This window comes from Monodon monoceros, unplaced genomic scaffold, assembly GCF_005190385.1.
Source record: "Monodon monoceros isolate NGI ecotype Baffin Bay Population unplaced genomic scaffold, NGI_Narwhal_1 Super_Scaffold_17, whole genome shotgun sequence".
Taxonomy (NCBI): domain Eukaryota; kingdom Metazoa; phylum Chordata; class Mammalia; order Artiodactyla; family Monodontidae; genus Monodon; species Monodon monoceros.
Genome location: NW_021703773.1, coordinates 11,507,493 through 11,533,094, shown reverse-complemented (window position 1 = coordinate 11,533,094; position 25,602 = coordinate 11,507,493). Strand labels below are relative to the sequence as shown.

The following is a 25,602-nucleotide window of genomic DNA, read 5'->3' as shown; positions in this document are numbered from 1 at the left end:
TCCCAGCTGAGGCCAGCCTTCCAGTCAGTCATCCTTGCCCAAGTGCCTGACACATGGGTGACTGTTTTAGACTCTCTAGACCAGCCCATCCTCCAGTTGACTACCACCAAGTGATTTTTATCAACATCAACAGAAGAATCATCCTTGCAAGCTCAGTCCTGCTCCAATTTCTGACCCACAAAATCATGAGATATGATGATTGCTATTTTAAGCCAGTAAGTTTCCAGGTAGTTTGTTTTGTGGCAATATATAACCAGATCATGAGGTTCACAAGTGGGGAAGAACACTCCATACAAGGCTATCACATACTCTTGCGCTCCAACGAAGTTGAGCTCTATCATTCCCCACGGATACGTGGCCCACGTCTGCCCCACTGTGCCTGCCCCACGCTCTGACCTCCTGCACAACCCCCAAATTCCAGATCTTACCTGATCTCTTTCCTTCTCATAGCCTTCTTCAGTTCTCCCAGCAAAATGGTACTTTCTGCCTTCTCTGAACTTGTATACTTCCACCTCTCCAATGCCTCCCTAGGGTGGCACTGTCCCATTTTCCTCCAACAGTACAAATCTGTGTCTACTGTCCCAATTAATTTACGGGGGCCCCCTCACTCCCCAAAGTGTCCCATCCTAGTCAATAAATCATACAGTCACCCCGTGCTTAATGCACTAATTTGAACTGCAGTTACTTGTGTAGAACTTTTTCTCCTATTCTAGATTATATGGTTATTCAAAGAAAGCAAGTACCATGTCTTTCCTCCGATAAACATCTACTGAGCACCTACAGTGTGCTGTCTTGTGTACCTGTACCTTCCCCAGTGCCTTGTGGAATGGAGGCGGCAAAGGGTCAGATCAGCTCGCGGGCTGGACTGAGCCGAGAACTGATGAGAACGAAGACCCACCCTTGGAAAAGGTTACTTCCAGGTTGGTTTACTCCAGAACCAGAGAAAAAGCAGTGCAGAGGGTTCCTGAGATAAAAAACACATGGTGTGGACTTCCCTGGTGGTGCAGTGGTTAAGAGTCTGCCTGCTAATGCAGGGGACACGGGTTCGAGCCCTGGTCCGGGAAGATCCCACATGCCATGGAGCAACTAAGCCCGTGCGCCACAACTACTGAGCCTGCACTCTAGAGCCCGTGAGCCACAATTACTGAGCCCACGTGCCACAACTACTGAAGCCCACGTGCCTGGAGCCCGTGCTCCACAACAAGAGAAGCCACCGCAGTGAGAAGCCCGTGCACCGCAACGAAGAGCAGCCCCCTCTCACCGCAACTAGAGACAGCCCGTGCGCTGCAACGAAGACCCAATGCAGCCAAAAATAAGTAAATAAATAAAATAAAATAAAATAACTTAAAAAAAAAGAAAAAAAACACCTGGTGTGAGGGTACACATGACCACTGGGGCCGCTCCTTTTTCCTTCTGGAATCACACCCAAAGCTTGGGCCCTATGCAGAGTGAGAAACCCACCAGGTCAGCGGAGCTCAGGACCATGGTCCACTACCTTTTAGGCTGGTGGAGAAGAGGGGGCAGTGTCATGTCAGTCTACGTCCAGGTTTTTAGACCCTGTTTGCTTGCTGCAACATTTACATTACCTGGTTACCAGTGGTATTTTTCTTTCTTTGAGACTGGACTTACTTAATTTGTCAGTGCAGCAGCCTAGCCATGGCTAACCAGAAAGACATTCAGTAAAAGCTTAATGACAGAGGTCAGTAGCATTAACTCACTGCTGAAAGCCATGGAAAAATTTAACCAGCTTACGTAGCTGGTAAAGGCTAATGGAAATACAATGCTAAAAACTTGGGCTTCCCTGGTGGCGCAGTGGTTGAGAGTCCACCTGCCCATGCAGGGGACACGGGTTCGTGCCCTGGTCTGGGAAGATCCCACATGCTGTGGAGCAGCTGCGCCCATGAGCCATGGCCGCTGAGCCTGCGTGACTGGAGCCTGTGCTCCGCAACGGGAGAGGCCACAGCAGTGAGAGGCCCGCGCACCGCAAAAAAATAAATTAATTAATTAAAATTAAAATTAAAACCTATATGATTTCTAGACTGTGCTTCCAACTCAACCATTAAATTTGCTAAATGTTTCTTTTATACCTCTGGTCTTTATTTATAAAAGTGAAATCTCTTTTCTCCCCCATAAGGTCTTAAGCCAACTTAGGGTAGCTCACTATTGGCATCTGACCCTTCAATGTGAAATATTCTTAGAAAATGAACTGTTACCCATAAACACATAACAAATTTTATAAGAAGAAAAGACTGTAATTTTATTTTCAGATTTTGGAAATAGTTTTCAAAAAATAAAATGACAAGAATACATACAAAAACTGAAATCATTCACCGAACTATGAACTCTTGGCAGAGGAAAGGACTTTTGAAGTACATCTGAAAACACGGATCACTTCTAAACTGTCCCTCTCACTTGTGCAACCAGCCTCCTCAAATCTTTCCCAAATTTGATGAACTTCATCTCATAAAAGTAACACAAACCATTTTTAATCATTTAGAACAAAAGAAAGAATAAAATACAGGAGGCAGGCCTCTCAAGTTACATGCTTTTAGAGAAAACTCACATCCTTGGAGCAGCTTTGTAATATGCAGAGCGCAGTACTGGCTTCAAAAAAAAAAAAAAAAAAAGACTCTGTACTTGCATTATTTAAATGTGAAGAGCAGCTGTCATCTTCCTCTATAAAAATTAGCAAGTGACATTCATTCAAGTACATTAATTTCACTGTACTTCATATGGTTTTATACTTAGGATGAGGCAAAAACAAAACAAAAAACAGCTAGCACAGAGCTATTAATAAAACAAATAGTAATTATTGAGAGATGTAATCAAATGAAAATCAATCCTGGATAACAAAACAGATTTCTAATTACATAAATAAGTTTACTGAAAATTTCCACTACTGGAAGATCCTGATTACAATAAAGAAATACATACAATGGGAATGGTAAGTAAATGTGATGATATGGCTCCTTTCTGAAGGTCTAGTGGTCCAGCTGCTGGCCATACGAGTCTCTGGGTTCTCAACGAAGTGTGACCAGTTCTTCTGAAGAGGTAGGATGAATGGCAACAGTGTTATCAAAGTCAGATTTTGTTGCTCCCATTTTTACTGCGACCGCAAAACCCTGCAGCATTTCATCACATCCAATTCCCTGCATGTGGATCCCAACCACCTGTGACAGAAAAGACAAAAATCCTTCAAGTAAAAATTTTTATCTCCATAATTGTATGAGCCAGCTCCTTGTAATAAATCTCCTTCTAGGTACACACACACACACACACACACACACACACACTCACACACAATTTTTTTAATCAGGTACACTAATAAATTTTTTATTAGTCATGAGAGATACCTGATATTTAAAAACCTCTAAAAAAAACTTACATCTCTAATTCCAATATAGCATAACACAGCTACATGGCCTGCGCAGCCCTGACGTCCCTCCCCCTGCCTACCTCACTCAGCTCTCCCCACTCTGGACTCACCAGCTTTCCTCCTGTCCTGAGTATTCGCCATGCTCTCCCCTTTGCACAGGCTGTTCCCTCTGTCTGGACACTCTTTCCTCCCCTCTTTTAAGTGTTAAAGCCCATTCATTCTTCAGATAGCTACACCTGCCTTCCTGACCGAATTAAATTGTCCATCATGTGAGCTCTCAGTCCCAATATTTCTCCATCACGGTTCTATCACAATTGCAAAGTTGTATTCATCTGGGGACTGGACAATTACAGTCCATCTTTCCCAGGAGATGTTAATCTCTAGATGGAGGGAACCCTGCGCACTTCTGCTCCTCACTCTACCCTCCTGGCCGAGCACAAAGACAGCCCTTAGAGGCACTCAGCCCATACGTGCTGGCTGCCTGGACAAATGACCAACAAGAGGCATTTGTTTCAAATCACATTTTTCAGTCAGGTTTCTGAATATATTTTAAAATGACTAGTTAATATTCACCTCCAGCAAATACTTTTAAGGTCAGTAGACTACTGAAAAGCAAAGTTAGAGAATATAAACTAAATACGTTGCTTAAAAACAAATCAAGGATATACTTAATATTAATGAACAGTACATGTAAAAATGATTGATGCAAACTTAATGTTATACGTTTCTTTACAATTAAAAAAAAAAGTATATCTCAAGACAAAGAAATCCCAAATCATGTACTGTATATACATTCAGCCAAATTTTTAGATATTGTGATCTAAACTGAATTTACAAAGAGCTTCTGGTGATGGCAGGAGCCTTATGTTATTTCTCTCCATACGGTATCCGTTCTTACTCTTCAGTTGATTGTCAGGTGATGTTTACCAAATGAATGAATGATAAATGGCATAAAGAAATAACTGGTATGAGGAGATAAGTAAGGACCTTGCTGATTCAACAACTGGAAATCTCAGGCTACTGAGGAACATTCAGGGCAAGAAACAGCAACCTTTATCTTCCTGCCAAACCACTTACTTTCTTCTCTTTGCACTGATTCTCTGCTTCTGTCAACTGTCAGTGATGTTGATTTTTATAAGCCAGAAGCCAGGGACCATCTTGTGGCTTTCGGTGTAAGGGCCACTGATTTAGATACAGACTATGTTCTTTTTTAATAAGAAAAGTTGGAAACCATACCTGAATCTTCAGTTAAATTACCGTTCCTCACAAAGCCATGTTCCCAAGGCATATTGCTAAGTTCCACTTTAATATTTAATTCAGTTTATAGAAAAGCCCAAGAGGCTGACCTAATATCAAAACAACACCTATTTCAAAAATTATTAAAAAAAAAAAAAAACCTGTTCAAATTCAAACTCAAACCACAATGAGATACCACTTTGCATCCGGTAGGATGGCTACAATAAAAAAAGACAGTAACAAGTGTTGACGGAGGTGAGGAAGAACTGGAACCCTCGCACGTCGCTGAAGGGGACATAAAATGACACAGCCACTTTGGAAAACAGTTTAGCAGTTCCTCAAAAAGTTAAACCAAAAATAGATAACTGATTATCTCAGAACATTTTACTAAATAAACTTCTTCCTCACTGATTGGTTATGTTAATATGTTAAGTCTAAATTTTTTACATTAAATTCTTACACTTACCAATATTTCTGAGTTGCCTATCTATTCTGGCCTACTGGTGAATGACAATCCCGACCTCTCCCCTTTATATTTTACATGCTTTTTTTGGCCACACCGTGTGGCTTGCAGGATCTTAGTTCCTTGACCAGGGATTGAACCTGAGCCACAGCAGTGAAAGTGCCAAGTCCTAACCATTGGACTGTCAGGGAATTTCCCCCCCCCCACCTCCACTTATGTTTTTAAAGTAGTGGAACCTTCTTTCTATGTGAAATATTATGAAGAACCGCAATAGAGAGAGAGAGAGACAGATAAAGGGACTGTGCCAGTTGAATCAGAGAAAGCTTTACCTGGTCTTCCCTTCCCACCTCACCAAAATACCCCATCCCTGCCAACCTTGAAGACAGTCTTGAGCTTACTGGATTTTTCCCATACCTTTTCCTCTTTGTTGGCACAAACCATTTTCATCACACATTTTGTTTTCCTTTTGGTAACTGCATGATACATTGGGGTAAAGGTGGTGGAATAAACCTTCACGTTTTCTTTTCCATATTTATAAATGGCCTCATCTATAATGCACGGGGGGGAAAAAAAAGCATCTATCAGAAACTTAAACAATTCCACTGAGCTATCAGCGAGATGGCCGGAAATACATAACCTGAATCAAAGTACAAGGAAATAATAAACAAAACCACAATGAGCTGGGGCTTCCCTGGTGGCGCACTGGTTAATAATCCGACTGCCAATGCAGGGGACACGGGTTCGAGCCCTGGTCCAGAAAGATCCCACATGCCGCAGAGCAACTAAGCCCGTGCACCACAACTACTGAGCCTGCGCTCTAGAGCCCACGAGCCACAACTACTGAGCCTGTGCACTTAGAGACCGTGCTCTGTAATGAGAAGCCTGTGCACTGTAACGAAGAGCAGCCCCTGCTCGCCGCAACTAGAGAAAGCCTGTGCGCAGCAACAAAGACCCAGTGCAGCCAAAAATGAACTCATAAAATATATTAAAAAAAAAAAACCCACAATGAGGGACAATCTACAACATAAATGTCAATGTCATGAAAGACAAAAGACAGGCTGAGGAGTTCTTTCTCTTGACTAAAGGAGACCAAAGAGGTATCAAAACTAAATATACTACATTATCCTGGAATGAACCCTGGACTTGAAGGGAAAAATGTTAAAAATGAAATTATTTGAGATAACAGGCAAACTTTGAATAAGGTCTAAAGTTTAGATAATATTGTATCCACTTAAATATTCTCATTTGAAGCTATGCTTCTGTAAGGGAACGGCCTTGTTCTTAGGAAACAGATACTGAAGTGTGTGTGCATGTGTATAGAGAGAAAATGATACAGCAAAAGTGTTACCAGTAGACAGGAGTCTTCTGTAGTATTTTTGCAACTCTTCTTTAAATTTGAAATTAGTTCAAGTAAAAAAGCTTAAAAAATCAAACAGATAGGGTGGAGTGGGGAAAGGAATTATACTCTCGAAGTACTAGTAGCTGGGGAGGAAACTGGACCTGTGATGAGAAGTTAGTAGCTAAAAAGAAATATAACTCGGGGGCTAAGATAGATTTAGTCAGCTGACACACACCTAGTTTAACGTTAGCAGAGGAAGGGAAGAAACCATAAATGACCTTTATTTTTAAACACCTACCTTCTGTGAGTCCCACTGTCCCAATAGGGGGGTGGCTGAAGACCACCGTAGGGATGTTGTCATAGTCTAACTTGGAATCTTCTTTGCATTCAAAAAGTCTATGGGCAAGTTTTCGGCCAGCAGCAATCGCAACTACAAAGATATTTTTAAATCAGTGTTTAGCTTATTGTTCATCTTAACATAGCAGGATTATTCTACTAACCGTTTATCCATCTGGCTTAACATACAAAGTTCTGACAAAGTCTTCTGTCAATGCTCATTACAATATCTAGTTCAATATAATAAAAGACCTATCAATACCTTAGTTAACAATTCAAAACTATTGGCTTATGTCAATTCTGTACATTCTATTATGACCAAAAAAAAAAAAAAAAAAAAAGACACATTTACAAGTTCCCAACCATCTGGCAAGTTACCTCTTAATGCAGATATTAGCTTTTTGATATATTTATGGAGCAAACTACATTAGTTTCGAGCATCCTCAATTCTACTTTATAACCACAGTCATTTCACAGGAATATTTTGTTTCTTTTTAAAACTATTTTTATTTCTTATTGTTTTTTTTAAAGTTTATCCTCCTTAGCCTGTTTTTATTCCTAATGGTCAAAAAAAAAACAAACCCCTGAGTTCAGTAAAAGCATCAGTTACTAATTTTATTGACTTCAAATTGATAATTTTTTTTCCAAAATAAGGTATCAGTAGGATACATAAGAAATATTTTTCACCTCGACAAAATTTTCAGCTGTTAGGTTATGTTATGAAGGTTCTGAAACTTTGCTTGTTAGTTTGCTTTTGTGGAGAGAGCTTCCTTAAAGAGCTAAAAAGCTTTGGGGGTGTGTTTCCATTCTGAGTAAGACCCAGGCCATTTTGGAAAGGATGGTGGGGCCCCGGAGGGGTACAGGTGAAAGCAGATGGATGGATACCACCAGCAGAAGCAGGACAAAGAGCTTGAAATGACGCCAGTTAACTCATGAAGTAGGCTGAAGTATGGGATTCTGAGGATGGGGATCAGGTTGTATCAAGACTAAACAGTCATATAAGAATACCACTTCTGGGCTTCCCTGGTGGCGCAGTGGTTGAGAGTCTGCCTGCCGATGCAGGGGACATGGGTTCGTGCCCTGGTCCGGGAAGATCCCACGTACTGCAAAGCGGCTAGGCCCGTGAGCCATGGCCGCTGAGCTTGCGTATCTGGAGCCTGTGCTCCGCATCGGGAGAGGCCGCAACAGTGAGAGACCCGCATACCGCAAAAAAAAAAAAAGAATACCACTTCCTTCCACTGTCACCAACACAACTTGGATTCTAATTTACAGCATTCTTCAGAAGATAACTGTATCATCTGTATAAAAATTTCAGTCTTCACCAAGCATTTTTAAAATCTTTTAAAGGAAAATAAATACTATTCAAAGCATTTTTAAAGGAAAAAATGAATATTACTCATAACATGTCAGGTTCCCAACCAACATCTATCTCAACACATTTTACCATTTTGATGACATGAAGACACTCAGCCTTTTAACTCTGCTTGAGCTGATTTGACTATGAAGAGCTGAACAGTTTTTTGGGTTTTTTGGTTTTTTTGCGGTACGTGGGCCTCTCACTGTTGTGGCCTCTCCCGCTGCAGAGCACAGGCTCCGGACGCGCAGGCTCAGCGGCCATGGCTCACGGGCCCAGCCGCTCCGCGGCATGTGGGATCTTCCTGGACCGGGGCACGAACCCGTGTCCCCCGCATCGGCAGGCGGACTCTCAACCACTGCCCCACCAGTGAAGCCCTGAACAGTTTTATATAACACACAGAGCCTCCCTTAGCCCCCAAAAGAAGAAACATTACCTGGAGTAAGAAGAGCTTTTCCACACACATCCCCAACTGCGTAGACACCTTTTACATTCGTATTCTGGAATTCATCTACTAGGATATGACCTTTGTCATCAGTTTGAATCCCCTAAAATTGTAAAGGGACATCATGTAAGTATTTGGCCCATCTACAGAAAAACAGCAGCTCACATCTCTGGATCCGCCTCACTTCAGGCACCTCTTCAGCCTGAATCTCCAAGAAACCACAAGACTCAACCACAAGATGAAAAACATCTTAGCAAGCTGGCAGGCTTCACATCTTTTGCTTAATTTAAAAGGTAAATATTTAACTCAGTTTTGAGGAGTTTTAACAGGATTTGTCTTTGCATTGTACGATTCAGCTGGCCAGGCAAGCCTGAAAAGGAATCACTCAACTATCAGACATGGTACCTGGCATCCCCGTGGAGTCCACCTAAGACAGTGATTTTCAATTCCTTGGAAGCGCTCCTCCTGAAGCATGCTAACTCATACTTTAGACAGGCACAGCCTGAAGCAGTCATCAAAAGTAGACTTCTTTGAAGTTTACAGTTTTATCTTTAAAAATCCAAGCAAAATTTGTATTCTACTCTAAAAGATATCAATGTTTCCTTTAACCAAAATTTCTCCCTATACATTGAGTCAAATTTTTGCCCCAAGAATATGTGTCATGCTTATCTTGTGGCTTTGCAGATCCCCGGTGTATATACTCCCATGTGAGAAGTAGAAGGCCAGCAGGCATAGGGAGTAGGTAGTGTAGTCGTTAAGAGTAAAACCTTTGGAGCTGGGAGATCTGGGTTCAAGTCCCAGCTCTGCCACTTACTAGTTATGAGACCACCCATTTATCAACAAATACTTGACCCACACCCCAGGCTACTATACTTGACTGTCCTTCAAAATTTAAAAGAACAAATAAGAATGCTAACTATAGCACTGGTAGATGAGCTTCACATCTGTACCCATCCCCGAGTGCCACAATGTCCATGACGAGTCACACAACCATCCATTAGGATTAGAGCTGCAGACAATAAGAAATAATTATAGGGCTTTAAAGAGACAGGTATCATAGTAAAAAAGAAATTTGTAGGGAGAAGGCTAGTCAGGAAATGGCGAGACGATGACCTGATCTAGGGTGATGACACCAGAAAGGGGAAAAAAACCCTTTATTTCCATTCCAAAGGCAGAAGCAATGGGATTTAATGACAAACTGGACACATGGAATAAACAGAAAAGAATCCAACAGAACCCACTCAAGTTTTGGGGGGTCTGGGGATGGATCAGGGGAAATCACAGGACTATTGACCGATTCAAGAAGGTTTTAGGCAAGGAAAGTGGTCAAAAGGTACAAACTTCCTGTTACAATATAAATAAATACAATACCAGGGATATAACGTCCAACACAGTGACTACAGATAACACTGCTTTTAGGAGAGTAAACCCTGAGTTCTCAACACACAGAGAAAATTTTTTCCTTTTTTCTTTTCTACTTTTATTGTATCTACATGAGAAGATGGATGTTAGCTGATTCTCTTGTGGTGATCATTTCACAATGTATGTAAATCAAACCATGGTGCTGTATGTCCTAAACTTATGCAGTGATGTATGTCAGTTATTTCTCAATAAAACTGGGGGAAAAAAAATAGAACATCGTAGGCAGACTAGGTCAGCTTACCAGTTTGTTTAAATTCAGGCCCCTGGAGTTTGGGTCCCGTCCAATGGCCCAGAGTAGACAGTCAACATCTGGAATGGTGGTCAAGGTGGGTTTCCTACCAGGAATTGAAGTGACCATGCAGAGTTCCAGGCCTGAAGAAGTTTTTTTAACTTCCTTGACCTATTGGGAGATACAGTTTGTTAACTGGGGGTGTGGGGATGGGAAGGAAAGCAAATAAAGAGGAAACTAGAATTCTTAACATTTAAAAACTCTCCACTGAATCCTACATATGAGTCTTACATGCTGACACATTTAGTTTTGCCCAAAAGCCACCAACACTGGAACTCTCTGGAACCAAGATGATATCCTAGGTGGCCCCAAATCAGCCAGCAGCCAGAAGCGTCAATTCACATCAAGACCCTAATGCTTCAGCTTAAAAACAAAGTATTTGGGCTCCCCTGGTGGCGCAGTGGTTGAGAGTCCGCCTGCCAATGCAGGGGACACGGGTTCGTGCCCTGGTCTGGGAAGATCCCACATGCCGCGGAGCGGCTGGGCCCGTGAGCCATGGCTGCGGAGCCTGCGCGTCCGGAACCTGTGCTCCGCAACGGGAGAGGCCACAACAGTGAGAGGCCCACGTACCGCAAAAAAAAAAAAAAGTATTTTAAAGCATACTTCTTCAAAACTGTGATAAAATTTGAAACCACAAATCTAAGCACAGTGATTTGCAGCTGGAATCGGGGGAGGAAACGGCTGTAGCAGCATCATTAAGAGAGTTCCAAAAATTGCACCATCCTTGCTCCTCCCTGGACATTCTTAATCAGGACTTGGGGGAGGAGGGTAAGATCAGGTCCAGAGAGTGAAGGGCAGACAGAGTTCAGTGCAAGTTCCAAGGGGATTCTGATGTTGACCTTAACCACCAGTCCAGGACTTCAGCATTTACAGAGCAACTTCACATTTATTGTTTTACTTATGATATGGCCTATGCTGAAAGGGCAAAGCTTTGGGGAAGAAAGTCATTTTTACAAGGCTAATGTTCCAGGAAAAATCTGACATGTAGGTGATTCCCTGAGAATAAAAAAAATACAAAGTAGCTTTGTCATTGTTTCCATCTACAAAACCCAAAGGTGTTCTTTCAAAACTAGATTCCATGGGACTTCCCTGGCAGTCCAGTGGTTAAGACTTCACCTCCCAGTGCAGGGAGTGTGGGTTTGATCCCTGGTCGGGAAACTAAGATCTCACATACCTTACGGCCAAAAAGCCAAAACATAAAACAGAAGCGATATTGTAACAAATTCAATAAAGACTTTTAAAAAAATAGATTCCATAATAATATTTCCTGAAATAAATAAATATAAACCTGAAAAATAAGGATGTTCAATGAGGCCTTTGAGCACAAAAATTGTGGATTTAGTTCTAACTAAACTAAATTCAACTTCCAGATTTCTAATCTTTTATACCTTGGATTTCATTAAAACATTAATGTGAAATGCAGCTTCTGAGGATAAAGAAAAGTCTTGGTAATACTCTAGAAAAGAACAAACTGACTGGGGTAGAGGTAGTTTGTGTTTATAAAGCTAGTGGGGTTCACAACAGATAGACGACCAAGGGCCGTAAGCTCGCCCTCGGCTCGGTCATACCTGCGAGTACTTCAGCACCTCTATGCCAGCGTTCTCCAGCTCCTCAGTGCAGTTGGAACTGATTATTGAATCAAAACTTCTGAGCACCTGTATACACAGGCAGCAGAGGAATGGGTGGTGGGAAAGGATAAAACTTCATTAAAGATATGCTACAAAACTGGGAGGGAAATTTCAGTATCAACCCCCCTCTTATGTCCTTCTTCATTCACGGCTGCACTATGAGTGGAGTTTTTTTTCTTTTCGGTCATCTTTAAAAAATTATGGTTCTGAAGAACCCAGGGGCAGGACAGGAATAAAGACGCAGACGTAGAGAATGGACTTGAGGACACGGGCAGAGGAAAGGGTAAGCTGGGACGAAGTGAGAGTGGCATGGACATATATACACTACCAAATGTAAAATAGCTAGCTAGTGGGAAGCAGCCGCGTAGCACAGGGAGATCAGCTCGGTGCTTTGTGACCACCTAGAGGGGTGGGATAGGGAGAGTGGGAGGGAGACGCAAGAGGGAGGGGGTGTGGGGATATATGTATACATATAGCTGATTCACTTTGTTATAAAGCAGAAACTAACACACCATTGTAAAGCAATTATACTCCAATAGAGATGTTAAAAAAAGAAAAGATTTAACCAAAATAAATAAATAAAATAAGTTGCTATAAAAAAATTAAAGTATAGTTAATTTACAATGTTGTGTTAGTTTCGGGTATACAGCAAAGTGATTCAGTTATACACACACACACACACACACACACACACACTCTGTGTCAGATTTTTTTCCATTATAGATTATTATAAGATATTGAATATAGTTCCCTTTGCTATACACTAGGTCCTTCTTATTTATGTATTTTATATATAGTAGTGTGTATATGTTAATCCCAAACTCCTCATTTATACCCCCCCAACCCTGCTATCCCCTTTGGTAACCAGAAGTTTGTTTTCTATGTCTGTGGGTCTATTTCTGATTTGTAACTAAGTTCATTTGTATAATTTTTTTAGATTCCACATATAAGTTATATCATATAATATTTGTCTTTCTCTGGTGAGTGGAGTTTTAATAAGTCTGTTTTCCGACATCACCACCAACGTCTCCATTACACCTGACTTCACCCACTCCTGTTCTAGAGTTAAATCCACAGGCAACCTTCACGCCTCTACTGTCTTTGCCATGCTCCTCTCCTCCCAAGCTCTTCTCTTTTCCATAAGAATAGGGACCAGAAATTCTCTTTCCCCTTTCAGTATTCCAGGGCCAGCTTTCCTGCTGATACAATTTAAGGGAAGATTCTTGAACAAAATCTCCTATTCTAGGCAGAAAAGTCAACTACATGGCCTTAGAGATTTTTTTTAATACTAGTCTTAGTATTTGTTTAAGGTTTTAAGCTATGTATTCTAGGGTTCTAAATTTGGTAAAAATGGGATCCATTCCAATTAAGGTTCCCAACAAAGTTGAAAACACTGTGGTTTTTCTTCTGGAATGCTAGATGTTGTTCTATATGAGCCATGGCCGCTGAGCCTGCGCGTCTGGAGCCTGTGCTTCACAACGGGAGAGGCCACAACAGTGAGAGGTCCGCGTACCGCAAGAAAAAAAATAATAATAATAGTTGTTACTGTCTAGCAACTTTTTTCTTTTCTTTTAATAAATTTATTTATTTATCTTTGGCTGCGTTGGGTCTTCGTTGCTGCACGCGGGCTTTCTCTAGTTGCAGCGAGTGGAGTCTACTCTTTGTTGCGGTGCACGGGCTTCTCATTGCGGTGGCTTCTCTTTGTTGCGAAGCACAGGCTCCAGGCGCACAGGCTTCAGTAGTTGTGGCACGCAGGCTCAGTAGTTGTGGTTCGCGGGCTCTAGAGCGCAGGCTCAGTAGTTGCAGCACACGGGCTTAGTTGCTCCACGGCATGTGGGATCTTCCTGGACCAGGGCTCAAACCTCTGTCCCCTGCATTGGCAGGCGGATTCTTAACCACTGTGCCACCAGGGAAGTCCCTAGCAACTTTTCTTTACTTAGACTTCCTCCTTCTTTCTCTAGAGATTTCTTTGGGATAACACACAGGTGGGGTAAAGGTGGGAGGTCGTGATTTATTCATAGAGTAGCTCTAGAATGCAGTTATACCAGGAAGGGGAGAAGATGGAGAATGCACTGGGGGTGGGGGAGGGCAGGAAGCCCAGATATATGTGGCTCTCTGCCACAAGCCAATTTTCCAAATGCAGGAATTATCCACTCTACTGATAAACTGATGTGATTTATTTACTTATTTATATATTAGATTCAGGCTACCTATACCTCTGCCTTTCTCCCGCCATCTAATTTGCTGGACATATTCCAGCAATGCAAAATAATACTGACCTATGAAAAACATTCTTCAGGACAAAAATCTCCTGGGGGTTAATTTTAGGACAAGTCTAAAAGCCAAAGAGAAAGTCCTCTGGAGTCCACACTGACCAGGATTATCGGTTTCCCTCATCTGCCCCCCTATTTGCTCAAATACTCAGGAATCTGAGTCATTGCATTTGAGTTGTCAGGGATCTGATAAATGTTCCAAAGGCATTAAATGACTTGCCCAAGTCACACACTTGTTGGGGAAGGCCAGATTCTTAGGGACCAGATTCTTAGGGACCAGATTCTTAGGCCAACACTCTTGTTATTGCCCCACATGGTGTCTCTGAAAGCTCCAATACGGTGCCACGACCTAGTGGTGCTCGGTCACGATTAATCAACAAAACACATAAAGCAACACTTAATCAAGTACTGAGAAACATGGAGGCTGAATTTTAGCAGAAAGAATATTGGCCTGAGCTTTCTCAGAATTTCGTTGACTCTCAGTTTTGATATTAATTAGCAGTCATGAAACCTCACTTGGCCTTAATTTCTTCATCTACAAAATGAGGTTCCAGTCGATGAGATGATCTATAAGTTTCTTTTATTGTTATTATCTTTTATTGTGGTGAAAAACACATACCATTAAATTTACCAACTTAGGGCTTCCCTGGTGGTGCAGTGGTTAAGAATCCGCCTGCCAGTACAAGGGACAGGGGCTCGAGCCCTGGTCCAGGAAGATCGCACATGCTGCAGAGCAACTGAGCCCGTGCGCCACAGCTACTGAAGCCCACGCGCCTAGAGCCTGTGCTCTGCAACAAGAGAAGCCACCATAATGAGAAGCCCGCGTACCACAACGAAGAGTAGCCCCTGCTCGCTGCAACTACAGAAAGCCCGCACGTAGCAATGAAGACCCAACGCAGCCAAAAATAAAATTAATTAATTAAAAAAAAAAATTTACCAACTTAGCCATTTCTAAGTACGAAGTTCCATGGTGTTAAGTGTATTTACATTGTTGTGCAACCAGAACTTTTCCCTCTTTCAAAACCGAGACTCTGGGGGTGGTGGGGAGGGATAAATTAGGAGTTTGGGATTAACAGATACATACCACTATACATAAAACAGATAACCAACAAGGACCTACTGTACAGCACGGGGAACTACACTCAATATTTTGTGATAACCTATAAGGGAAAAGAATCTGAAGAATAATATATACATATATAACTGAATAAGTATGCTGTCCACCTGAAACTAACACAGTATTGTAAATCAACTATACTTCAATAAAAAAACCTGCGATTCTGTATCCATTAAACGGTAACTCCCCATTCCCTTTCCCCCCCGCCCCTGGCAACCCCATTTCTACTTTTTGTTTCTATGAGTGTGACTACTCTAGGTACCTCATATATGTGGAATCATATAGTGTTTGTCTTTTTGTAATTAGCTTATTTCATTTAGCATAATATCCCCAAGGTTCATCCATGTTGCAGCATGTGTCAGAATGTCCCTCCTTTTTAGAGCTGAATAACATCCCATGGTATGGATATTCCTCATTCTGTTTATCCGTTCCTCAGTGGACACAGGTTGTTTCCGCCTCCTGGCTATTGTGAATAATGTTGCGATGAACATAGGTGTGCAAATATCTTTGATACGTTTCCTTTTAATGCAAAGAATTTAGTAAATTTTTTGACTGAGTGTTAATAATCCAACACTATCTGATGTTAAATTGATTTTCAGAATAAGAAATTAACCCGACAGTCTGCTCAATTTAACTAATACTTATATTTAAGGATGTATGTTGTATTAAGGCATGCTATCTACCACTTCATGATGGAAACACCAGCCAGTCTGATCAAATCTAAATCAGTATCATCAACTAGCAGTTGGTGGCTGGGAAGGATGTAAGCCCTTATTCAGATGCCTTCAAAGCAGCTCCATGTGGAACAGACCAACCAGCTCCACATGCTTTGCACCCTAGTATTTAATGACAACATAAGAGAAAATTCTCCCTGTAGATTTTTAAAAGGATTAACATCAAGGAAAAGGATAGAATTTACCTTATCATGCCGTATGATTAGTGATGTCTTAGAACCCAGGGCAGAAAGGATCCCAGCTATTTCCACAGCAATGTAACCAGCACCAACGATGACACTGCGGCTACCATGAGAGTAGAGGGTTAAGATCGTTAAATAAACTTATTTTAGAATAATTTTAGATTTACAGAAAAGTTTAAAAGAGAGTACAGATAGTATACCCCCTGCCCAGTTTTTCCTAAAGTTAACATCTTACATTCATAGCAGCACTATTTGCAATATCCAAGCCATGAAAACAACCTAAATGTCCATCAACAGATGAATGGATAAAGAAGACATGGTACATATATACAATGGAATACTACTCAGCCATAAAAAAAGAACGAAATAACGCCATTTGTAGCAACACGGATGCAACTAGAGATTATACTAAGTGAAGTCAGAAAGAGAAAGACAAATAACATATGGTATCACTTACATGTGGAATCTAAAATACGACACAAATGAACTTATCTATGAAGCAGAAACAGACTCACATAGAGAATAGACTTGTAGTTGCCAAGGCGGAGGGGTTTGGGAAGGGATAGACTGGGAGTTTGGGGTTAGTAGATGTAGAATGGATGGACAAGGTCCTACTGTATAGCACAGGGAACTATATTCAATATATAGTCCTGAGATAAACCATAATAGAAAAGATACAAAAAATAATGTGTATATATGTATAAGGGAGTCACTTTGCTGTACAGCAGAAATTAACACAACATTGTAAATCAACGACACTTCAATTAAAAAAACATAAAGTTAACATCTTATAAACCATGGTACAGTTGTCAAAACTGAAACTGGTGGGCTTCCCTGGTGGCGCAGTGGTTGACAGTCCGCCTGCCGATGCAGGGGACACGGGTTCGTGCCCCGGTCCGGGAAGATCCCACATGCCGCGCAGCGGCTGGGCCCGTGAGCCATGGCCGCTGAGCCTGCGTGTCCGGAGCCTGTGCTCCGCGATGGGAGAGGCCACAACAGTGAGAGGCCCGAGTACTGCTAAAAAAATAACTAAAAACAAAAACTGACACTGGTACATTACTGTTGACTAAACTTCAGACTTTATTCAGATTTCACCTGTCTTTCCATTCATTTCCTTCTTCTGTCCCAAGATCAAATCCAGGATAACACAGTAATTTTAAATAGAAAATATCCTTCTGTAGAACAGAAATATATTTTTAGGTGTTTTAAAAATTCCTTAGCTTCATTTCCTCAGAGAGGAAATAGAAACCCTTTGAAGCTAGAGACGATTCCTTATGCAGAGATCTTTGCACCTAAAACTAAAATTGGCACCATAATTTTTTTTTTTTTTTGCTTTTCCGAGAAAGTCTTTTTTTCTCCACCACTTTTTTTTTTTTTTTTTTTTGCGGTACGCAGGCCTCTCACTGCTGTGGCCTCTCCTGTTGTGGAGCACAGGCTCCGGACGCACAGGCTCAGCAGCCATGGCTCACGGGCCCAGCCGCCCCGCGGCATGTGGGATCCTCCGGGACCGGGACACGAACCCACGTCCCCTGCATCAGCAGGCGGACTCTCAACCACTGCACCACCAGGGAAGCCCTCTCCGCCACTTTTGATGGGTAATTTTGCAGAGTAAAGAGTTCTATGTTGGTGGGGTTTTTTCCTCTCAACACTTTAAATATTCCACTCTCTTGTTTGCATAGTTTCTGAAGAGTTGTTGTAATTCTCATCTTTGCTCCCCTTATAGGTCAGGTGTGTTTCATCCTTCTGGCTTCTTTCAGAATTTTTTCTTTGATTTTCTACGGTTTGAAAATTATATGCCTAGGTATAGTTTTTTGACATTTATCCTACTTAGTGTTCTCTGACCTTCCTGGATCTGTGGTTTGGTGTCTGACATTAATTTTGGGGAAAGTGACAGTCATTATTGCTTCAAATATCTCTTCTGTTCCTTTCTTTGGCATCACAATCCTCACCACCGTTATTCTCCTCTGGCTCAGTATTTTCCCTTGATCATTGCTAAATTCTATCAATCTTTGCAATATGATGCAAGACCAATTTAAGCAAGCCATTTTAACTTGTAGCACAGATCTGCAATGAAACTAGATGCCCTGAATAAATTCTGGTCTAAAAAAGCATCTTAAACACTAGATAAATGTTTGGGTGAAGGTCTGAGTCCATGGTGCAGAAGCTGAGCCCAGCCCTAGAGCAATCGCTGCAGCATACAGAATAAGTGCCCTTCAGCTGGAGCTAACCCTTTCAGGGCCAGAGTTCTCTAAAGCATGGTCCTACCACTGGTGCAATGCTTGGGTAAGAAGAAAGCAATCAGGGAAGAAGAAAGGAAATCTTTCTTTAGTACCTTCTACAAGTAAGGTACCTATGTTGTGACTCCCTGCCCTCAGAGGGCTATGGTCTGGATGGAGGATGAGGTATGAACCTGAATGGCTATGTATTAGAGGTAAGGATGCTCTTATCCTACAGCCCAGTGTATAAAAAGAGAAATGTCTAGTTTGGAAACTAGGAAGTAGCTCTTCTTCCATCTCTACCATCCTCTCTCCTATTATATGTTGACCGCTTTTCCTTTCTTTGGGTCTTCGCTCCTTACTTTCTTCTTTCCTCTCTCCATCTTCTCTCTCTTCCCCAAACATTTCTCATGTAAGTCCTACTTCTGTTAAGCATTGCGCTGGACACAATGGGTAGCGATCCCTGTCCTTGAGGAATTCCTGAGGGGAAACATGCCCAGGGGTCTGTTAAAGCTCAGAGGGCAACACTTAGTTCCTGCAGGGGAGAGGGCTCAGAAACACTCCAGATTCCTGAAAGATGAATAGCTCTGGCAAGGGTTGGGAGAAGTATTCCCAGTAGAATGGATATACGAGAAACACGTGTGAAACGTCTTGGCTTCTTCAGAGAGGAGACAAAAATCTGCAAGGAGCTCAGTGTTTCCCCCTCAGCTTCCACAGGAAGCTGGAAACCACTGGAAACAATCTTTTTTTTTCTTTTTGGTTTAAAAAAAAAAAGGAATTTATTGATTCATGTAACCGAGAAGTCCTGACTTCAGGTATGGCTGCATCTAAGTGTTCCAATGATGTGTCAGGACCTGGTCCCTTAAAGATGCTCAGCTTTGCACTTCATGTTGGCTTCATTCCCAAGCTCTGCATTGTGATACAGAGACTGCCAGAGGAATGGCATGGTCTTAACAAGCTGAAGCTCAGGCTGGGGAGCTGACATCCAGGCTTTTGGAGTCTTGATTTTTTTTAAATTAATTAATTTATTTATTTTTGGCTGTGTTGAGTCTTTGTTGCTGCGCGCAGGCTTTCTTTAGTTGTGGTGAGCGGGGGCTACTCTTCGTTGCAGAGCACGGTCTTCTCATTACGGTGGCTTCTCTTGTTGCGGAGCACAGGCTCTAGACGTACAGGCTTCAGTAGTTGTGGCTCACGGGCTCTAGAGCGCAGGCTCAGTAGTTGTGGTGCACGGGCTTAGTTGCTCCGCGGCATGTGGGATCTTCCCGGACCAGGGCTCCAACCCATGTCCCCTGCATTGGCAGGCGGATTCTTAACCACTGCGCCCCCAGGGAAGCCCCTGGAGTCTTGATTTAAAACACCAGTCTTCAGTATATGAAAAACTCAGTAAGTTAGGTAAAAACTGTGAACCAAGCACAATCTCCTTCGTGCCCTCAATGCCTGTTGGTCTTGGAGAGTCTCCAGGAGAGGAGGGGGGAGGCCGTGGCTCACCCTGAGGACATAGACACTTTGGCAGCCACACCTGGGAGTCCTCCACCACCTAGAAACAATCTTATATTCTGCTGAGTCCCCAGAGCACTTCTCTTTCCCTCATTATGGCCGTCAGAACCTCTTGTCCCACAATGTTCCACAGACTCCATGCTCCAGCCTCCCCTCAACCATAAGCCCAATGAGGGTAAAAGCTGGATCATACAGCCCAGAGCACATGTTACCTCGCCTATAAATTTGTTCCTTCTTTGATTATTTACTTACTTACCAACATAACAATGATAAAGGAGTCTTAAAAAAAGAAGACAAAAATCATATACCAATTGTTAATTCATTTTCCTATGTTCCCAGAGTCTTGTTTATAACACGCATACATTCCTTTCTTCAACCTGTAGTGCTACCAGCACAAGTTTAATAAATGGTTTAAAAATAGGTAATGGACAGATATCTACAATGAAGCTTGAGTCCAGATTGAATTGTATCATTTAAACACAATGAGTCATGACCACATTTCTGCATATATTCTCACATGTCTCATATCCTTCACACCTAAAACCAAACAGATCACGAGGAAAGAAAGGCTGCTCTCTAACACACTGCCCTGCCCCACAGACAGCAAATCTAAAATGCCTGTTTGCTTTTCTCAAAGTCAGAAGATGACCTGGTCTGAATGTCGTAACAGGACATTTTCACAGCAGCTATGGAACTGCCAAGATGCCTTCTTGTCCCTGATGAACCACTTGTGGTTCCAGGTGAATTAAGGTAAAGGAACAAGCAGGGATTATTAGTCACCCTCCAGAAAGGCCTTGATGGAAAAGCGCGGGATTAAGACTTCCTACTGCACTGGCAGTACCTACCAAGAGAGCAGCAGAGTTGAGCAATAATGACTCCAGGGTGAGTGCTACTCAGAGGGAACTAAAGGCCAAACTCTGGGCTAACAGGGTCCCTCCTCCAGTTCCCAGGTGCCCTATCACTTATCATGAGTGAAGGGAGGACCCCTCTAATCAAGGAAGCCTGCAATTGGCAGCTTCTTCAAATTAGAGAAACAATCCTCCTCATTATGTTTTTTCTCTCTGTGTTATCTAAATCCATGACAGATGTCTACTAAGGTTATTAAGGACAAACATGTATAAAGGCCAATTTCAGAAAACCTATTTTTGTGAGACTGACAGAGCCTTCATTTATCCAGATGCCTCTGTACTAGCTGCTTTGAAGACCAGAATCACTTTAGACACATTATCAACTGATGCTCTATCAAGTTGAAGAAAGAAAACAGTTTTAGGACTTGAGTGTTTATTCTCAAAACCACCCTGCATTTGATTCTGCTCCTAAAAATTTTACAATGGCCTCTGACCAAAAGCATGAAAGATTTGAGTCATTTATTGTGGGCTACTCATGGATGAGATACCCAAGGTCATAAAAAGAGAAGAGGTAGAACAGAATTCTGGAAATTCCTACATTTAATAGTTGGGAAGAGGAGGTAGAAACTGAGGGAGAATGAACACGGATGTCAGGAAGAAAAGCAGCTTACCTAGGCAACTCTTCCAGCTGAAAAAACCCATCACTGGTTATTCCTAGGCTGGCACCTATGTAGGAAAATGCAATATAGGTCACACAGATGGAGTTTTCTCTTGTAAAATAATCACAACATTTTATGTACGAACCAAACACTTTCTCAGCCATCACACTCTCTGTTTCGACAAGTTCTGTTAAAGTCTCCACTTGGGAAGCTGCCAATCAAACCTTCCCTGAGCCAACATTTTTATTTCCTCTGTAGAAATAAGAGTACTGATGACTAAGTAACTATTAAATTTCTTTGAGGAATTAAGAGCTCCTCAGCTTGGGACTTCCCTGGTGGTCCAGCGGTTAATAATCCGCCTTCCAATGCAGGGGACTCGGGTTCGATACCTGGTAGCGGAACTAAGATCCCACATGCCTCAACTAAGACCCAATGGCAGCCAAATTAATTAATTAATTAATTTTTTAAAAAAACATCTCCTCAGCTCTCATGAATAGACTCCTTGCTGGCTCTGCTTCATTCTCCTGCCCCCAAATGGGCTCAGCCTTGGTTCTCTTCTCTCTGCTTTTTTCCTTCAAAGGTTTTAACCAACTCTCCCTTCATTGTGGGAGACTTCCAAATGTGTAGTTCCAGTTTTGACCTTCTCCCCAGGTTCTAGTTCCATATTTCTAACTGTCTTTCTATACCATTTAACTTTGTTTTAAACTCATTATTTTCAAAATAGAATCTTAACTTGATTTCCCAAGCCATATCCCTCTCTTGTTTACCACTTCAGCTGAAAAGACTACCTTCCATCAATAAGCCAAAGTCTTGAATTATCAATCCGTAATTCCTTCTCTCAACAATGGCCAGCTCATCAGTTATTTAAAATACTGCATTTTGCCAAATTCAATGCACAATGATTAAGGACCCATCCTGATTTCAGAGGTTTTAATGTGTCTTGGAGTCAATGAAATATACTAGCCGATTCATCCTTCTGTGTCTCTTATGTCTGTCCTCTCCTCCTAGCGCCTGGCACATAGCAGGGGCTTAGTAACTGTCTGCAGAGCTGAACTGAGTATTTCCACCACATTTCAGATGCTAACCCCGTAGTTCAGAACCTATTACCACCTCCTGTACATTCTATTGCAACAACTTGCTAACTGGCCTTCCGCCTCTGTAGATCACTATCAGATCAGTTTTCTATAATTATCACTTAGGTCTTGTCACTATCCCATTTATAGGCTATTAATAACTGGTTTTTGTGAATGACGGAGATTCCTTAATTTGACTTCATAAATGTCCACAATTTGGCCCCAACCTTCTTCCAGTTTCAGTTCAATGTACTTGCTTCCAGATTTCACTGCCAGAAAAACTGGTTTAATTGACTGAATGTCCTTTAAAGACCTATTTATTACCCACTGGTTCTTCTGGTCTTTCTCTTCTTCGGCACATGGTGCTCAATTTGTAAGCCCTTTTCCCAGGAAGTCTTTTTGGTCCATGACAGCTCATAGTAATCCATCCCACCTCTGAGGACCCCGACCCTCACTGTCTGGCAATCACCTTGGAACACTTACCTTTTATTTTATTTCTTTGCATTTGTTTTTTATTACATGTTTTAAATTAATAAATGTATATCTTTTTTTTTTTGGTACGCGGGCCTCTCACTGCTGTGGCCTCTACCATTGCGGAGCACAGGCTCCGGACGCACAGGCTCAGCGGCCATGGCTCACGGGCCCAGCCGCCTCGCGGTATGTGGGATCTTCCCGGACTGGGGCACGAACCCGTGTCCTCTGCATCGGCAGGCGGACCCTCAACCACTGCGCCACCAGGGAAGCCCAATAAATGTATATCTTAAAAAATTCAAAAAGCACCACAGAGCATCTAGTGAAAAGCAGGTCTCTTTCCCAACCCAGAGCTCTGGTCCTCTCCTTGGAGGGAGTTGGCACTGCAGGGTTTTGAGTGTCCTTCCAGAGATCCTAGTGCATCTGTACAGTCTCCCTGTCTTTTTAAAAAGACATAAACTGGGGTTTCCCTGGTGGCGCAGTGGTTGAGAGTCCGCCTGCCGATACAGGAGACACGGGTTCGTGCCCTGGTCCTGGAAGATCCCACATGCTGCGGAGCGGCTGGGCCCGTGAGCCATGGCCGCTGAGCCTGCGCGTCTGGAGCCTGTGCTCCACAATGGGAGAGGCCACAACGGTGAGAGGCCCATGTACTGCAAAAAAAAAAAAAGATGTGTATATCCAATCTTACCAACTAAATTTTAAGTTACTTGACAACAGCATCTTCACATTTTTTACAGTAGTTGTTCTTTAGCTTTTGGGGAGTCACGGACGCTTTTAAAAGCTGGTGAAATTTTATCGATCCTCTCTCCAGAGAAAAAAATACATAAATACACACACACTCAAAATTTTCCATATAAATTCAGGTTGGTCATGGGTCGTAAGAAGCCAATCCATGGTCATGGGTCTTAAGAAGAAGTTGTATAAACTATGATCACCATCCACAAAGACCTTATAATCTACTTGGCGAAAAAGATACGGACAATGGTTCCTATGAGAGAACAAGGCAGTATGTTATAACTCATCCCTGTGTATACAAAGGTAGACAAGACTGTCTCAGAGATTCCTTACTTCTTTAATTTTCTAATTCTTTATATGAGAGAAAAATATGCATGTAAGAAGGCTTAATTAGCTGATGAAGTTACATCTCTACAAGATTTCTCTCTCTTAAAGAAAACAGTAGATATCTCATGACAAACTGAGGCTGAAAACAATCTCTACTGTGCCGAGAAGGGAAGGATGGGGCTTTTGCTGATTCTTCCCCCTGTGTTACTGTAGTATGTCTGAGCCTGGAGCTGGATGAAATATCTTCCTTTGCCCCGTCACTAGGTACCACTTAGGCCAATTACATTTAGGTTCTGCAGAGACCTTCTCTCATGTGTCCAAGACAAAGAACTGGTACAGGGCAGATCCCCTGGCATGGCTTGTAAGGTGGAAAACAACGGTAAATTCTTTCTGACTATTGTTAACAAGCATACACCTTTGGAAGACTCACCAGGGATCTGGCTCTCCTGAGGAAGTGAGGGCACGCCACCTGTGGCAATCAGGATGTGAGGGGCAGTGTACTTTTCCCCGTTGACCTCCACTGTGGGCTGGGCATCACCCGTGAATACTGCATGGCCGCGGATGATTTCTATGTGGGACTGGAGAAGGAAGCATGGTCACTTCAGCCTGTTCTTAAGATTAAAAAACAAAGGGGTGGGGAAGGGCAGTACTGGGAGTTTGGGATTAGCAGATGCAAACTATTATATATAGGATGGATAAACAACAAGGTCCTACTGTATAGCACAGGGAACTATATTCAATATCCTATGATAAAACACAATGGAAAAGAACATGAAAAAAATATATATGTATAACTGAGTCACTTTGCTGAAGAGCAGAGACGAACGCAACACTGTAATTCAATTATACTTTGATAAAATTAAGAAAAAAGAAGAGGGGCTTCCCTGGTGGCGCAGTGGTTGAGAGTCCGCCTGCCGATGCAGGGGACACGGGTTCGTGCCCCGGTCTGGGAAGATCCCACATGCCGCGGAGCGGCTGGGCCCGTGGGCCCGTGGGCCATGGCCGCTGAGCCTGCGTGTCCGGAGCCTGTGCTCCGCAACGCGAGAGGCCACAATAGCGGGAGGCCACAACAGTGAGGGGCCCGTGTACCGCAAAAAAAAAAAAAAAAAAAAAAAAAAAGAAGAAGAAAAAGATTAAAAAATAAAACAAGGGAATTCCCTGTCCAGTGGTTAGGACTGGTCGGGGAACTAAGACCCTGCAAACCGTGTGGTACGGTCAAAAAATACCCAAAAAACAAACAAAAAAACCACACAACAAAACTTGCTGCAACTTCTTACATCTTTCCATTCTCTACTGAGGATTGTGATTTATGGTTTGCTGATGCTAAGACAACTCTCGAACGTTCGAGTTTCTGCAGAACTTCTGACTGTTAATTGATACTTAGGTTGGGGGTTGCCATTTGATGCTAGAAGTATGCAGTAAGAAAAAACAAAGGGACTATCTTGGGCCAAAACCCAGAGACTAAAAAAAATATACGCAAGTCATTCCCACAAGGAAGAAGATTACATCTTTGTCCCCAAGAGTTGAAGGAAAAAGCCTTCCTCACTTAGAATGAAAACACCCTGAAGAATGATGTGTCTGG

The 25,602-nt window shown here is 42.3% G+C and overlaps 1 protein-coding gene across 1 annotated transcript in view; it reads right to left on the bottom strand.

Annotated features, from left to right (window-relative positions):
• Positions 1 to 2,233: 2,233 nt before the first annotated feature.
• GSR (glutathione-disulfide reductase) overlaps positions 2,234 to 25,602 on the bottom strand; it is a 45,732-nt gene continuing 22,363 nt past the window's right edge. Inside the window, exons 5-13 of the mRNA XM_029226399.1 lie at positions 24,451 to 24,598; positions 21,427 to 21,481; positions 16,198 to 16,297; positions 11,829 to 11,915; positions 10,213 to 10,371; positions 8,541 to 8,652; positions 6,713 to 6,844; positions 5,490 to 5,623; positions 2,234 to 3,170 (exon numbers count right to left, since the gene is read on the bottom strand). Of these exons, the coding sequence (XP_029082232.1) occupies positions 3,021 to 3,170; positions 5,490 to 5,623; positions 6,713 to 6,844; positions 8,541 to 8,652; positions 10,213 to 10,371; positions 11,829 to 11,915; positions 16,198 to 16,297; positions 21,427 to 21,481; positions 24,451 to 24,598 (1,077 nt within the window). The 3' untranslated portion in view covers positions 2,234 to 3,020. The remainder of the gene's footprint in view (positions 3,171 to 5,489; positions 5,624 to 6,712; positions 6,845 to 8,540; positions 8,653 to 10,212; positions 10,372 to 11,828; positions 11,916 to 16,197; positions 16,298 to 21,426; positions 21,482 to 24,450; positions 24,599 to 25,602) is intronic.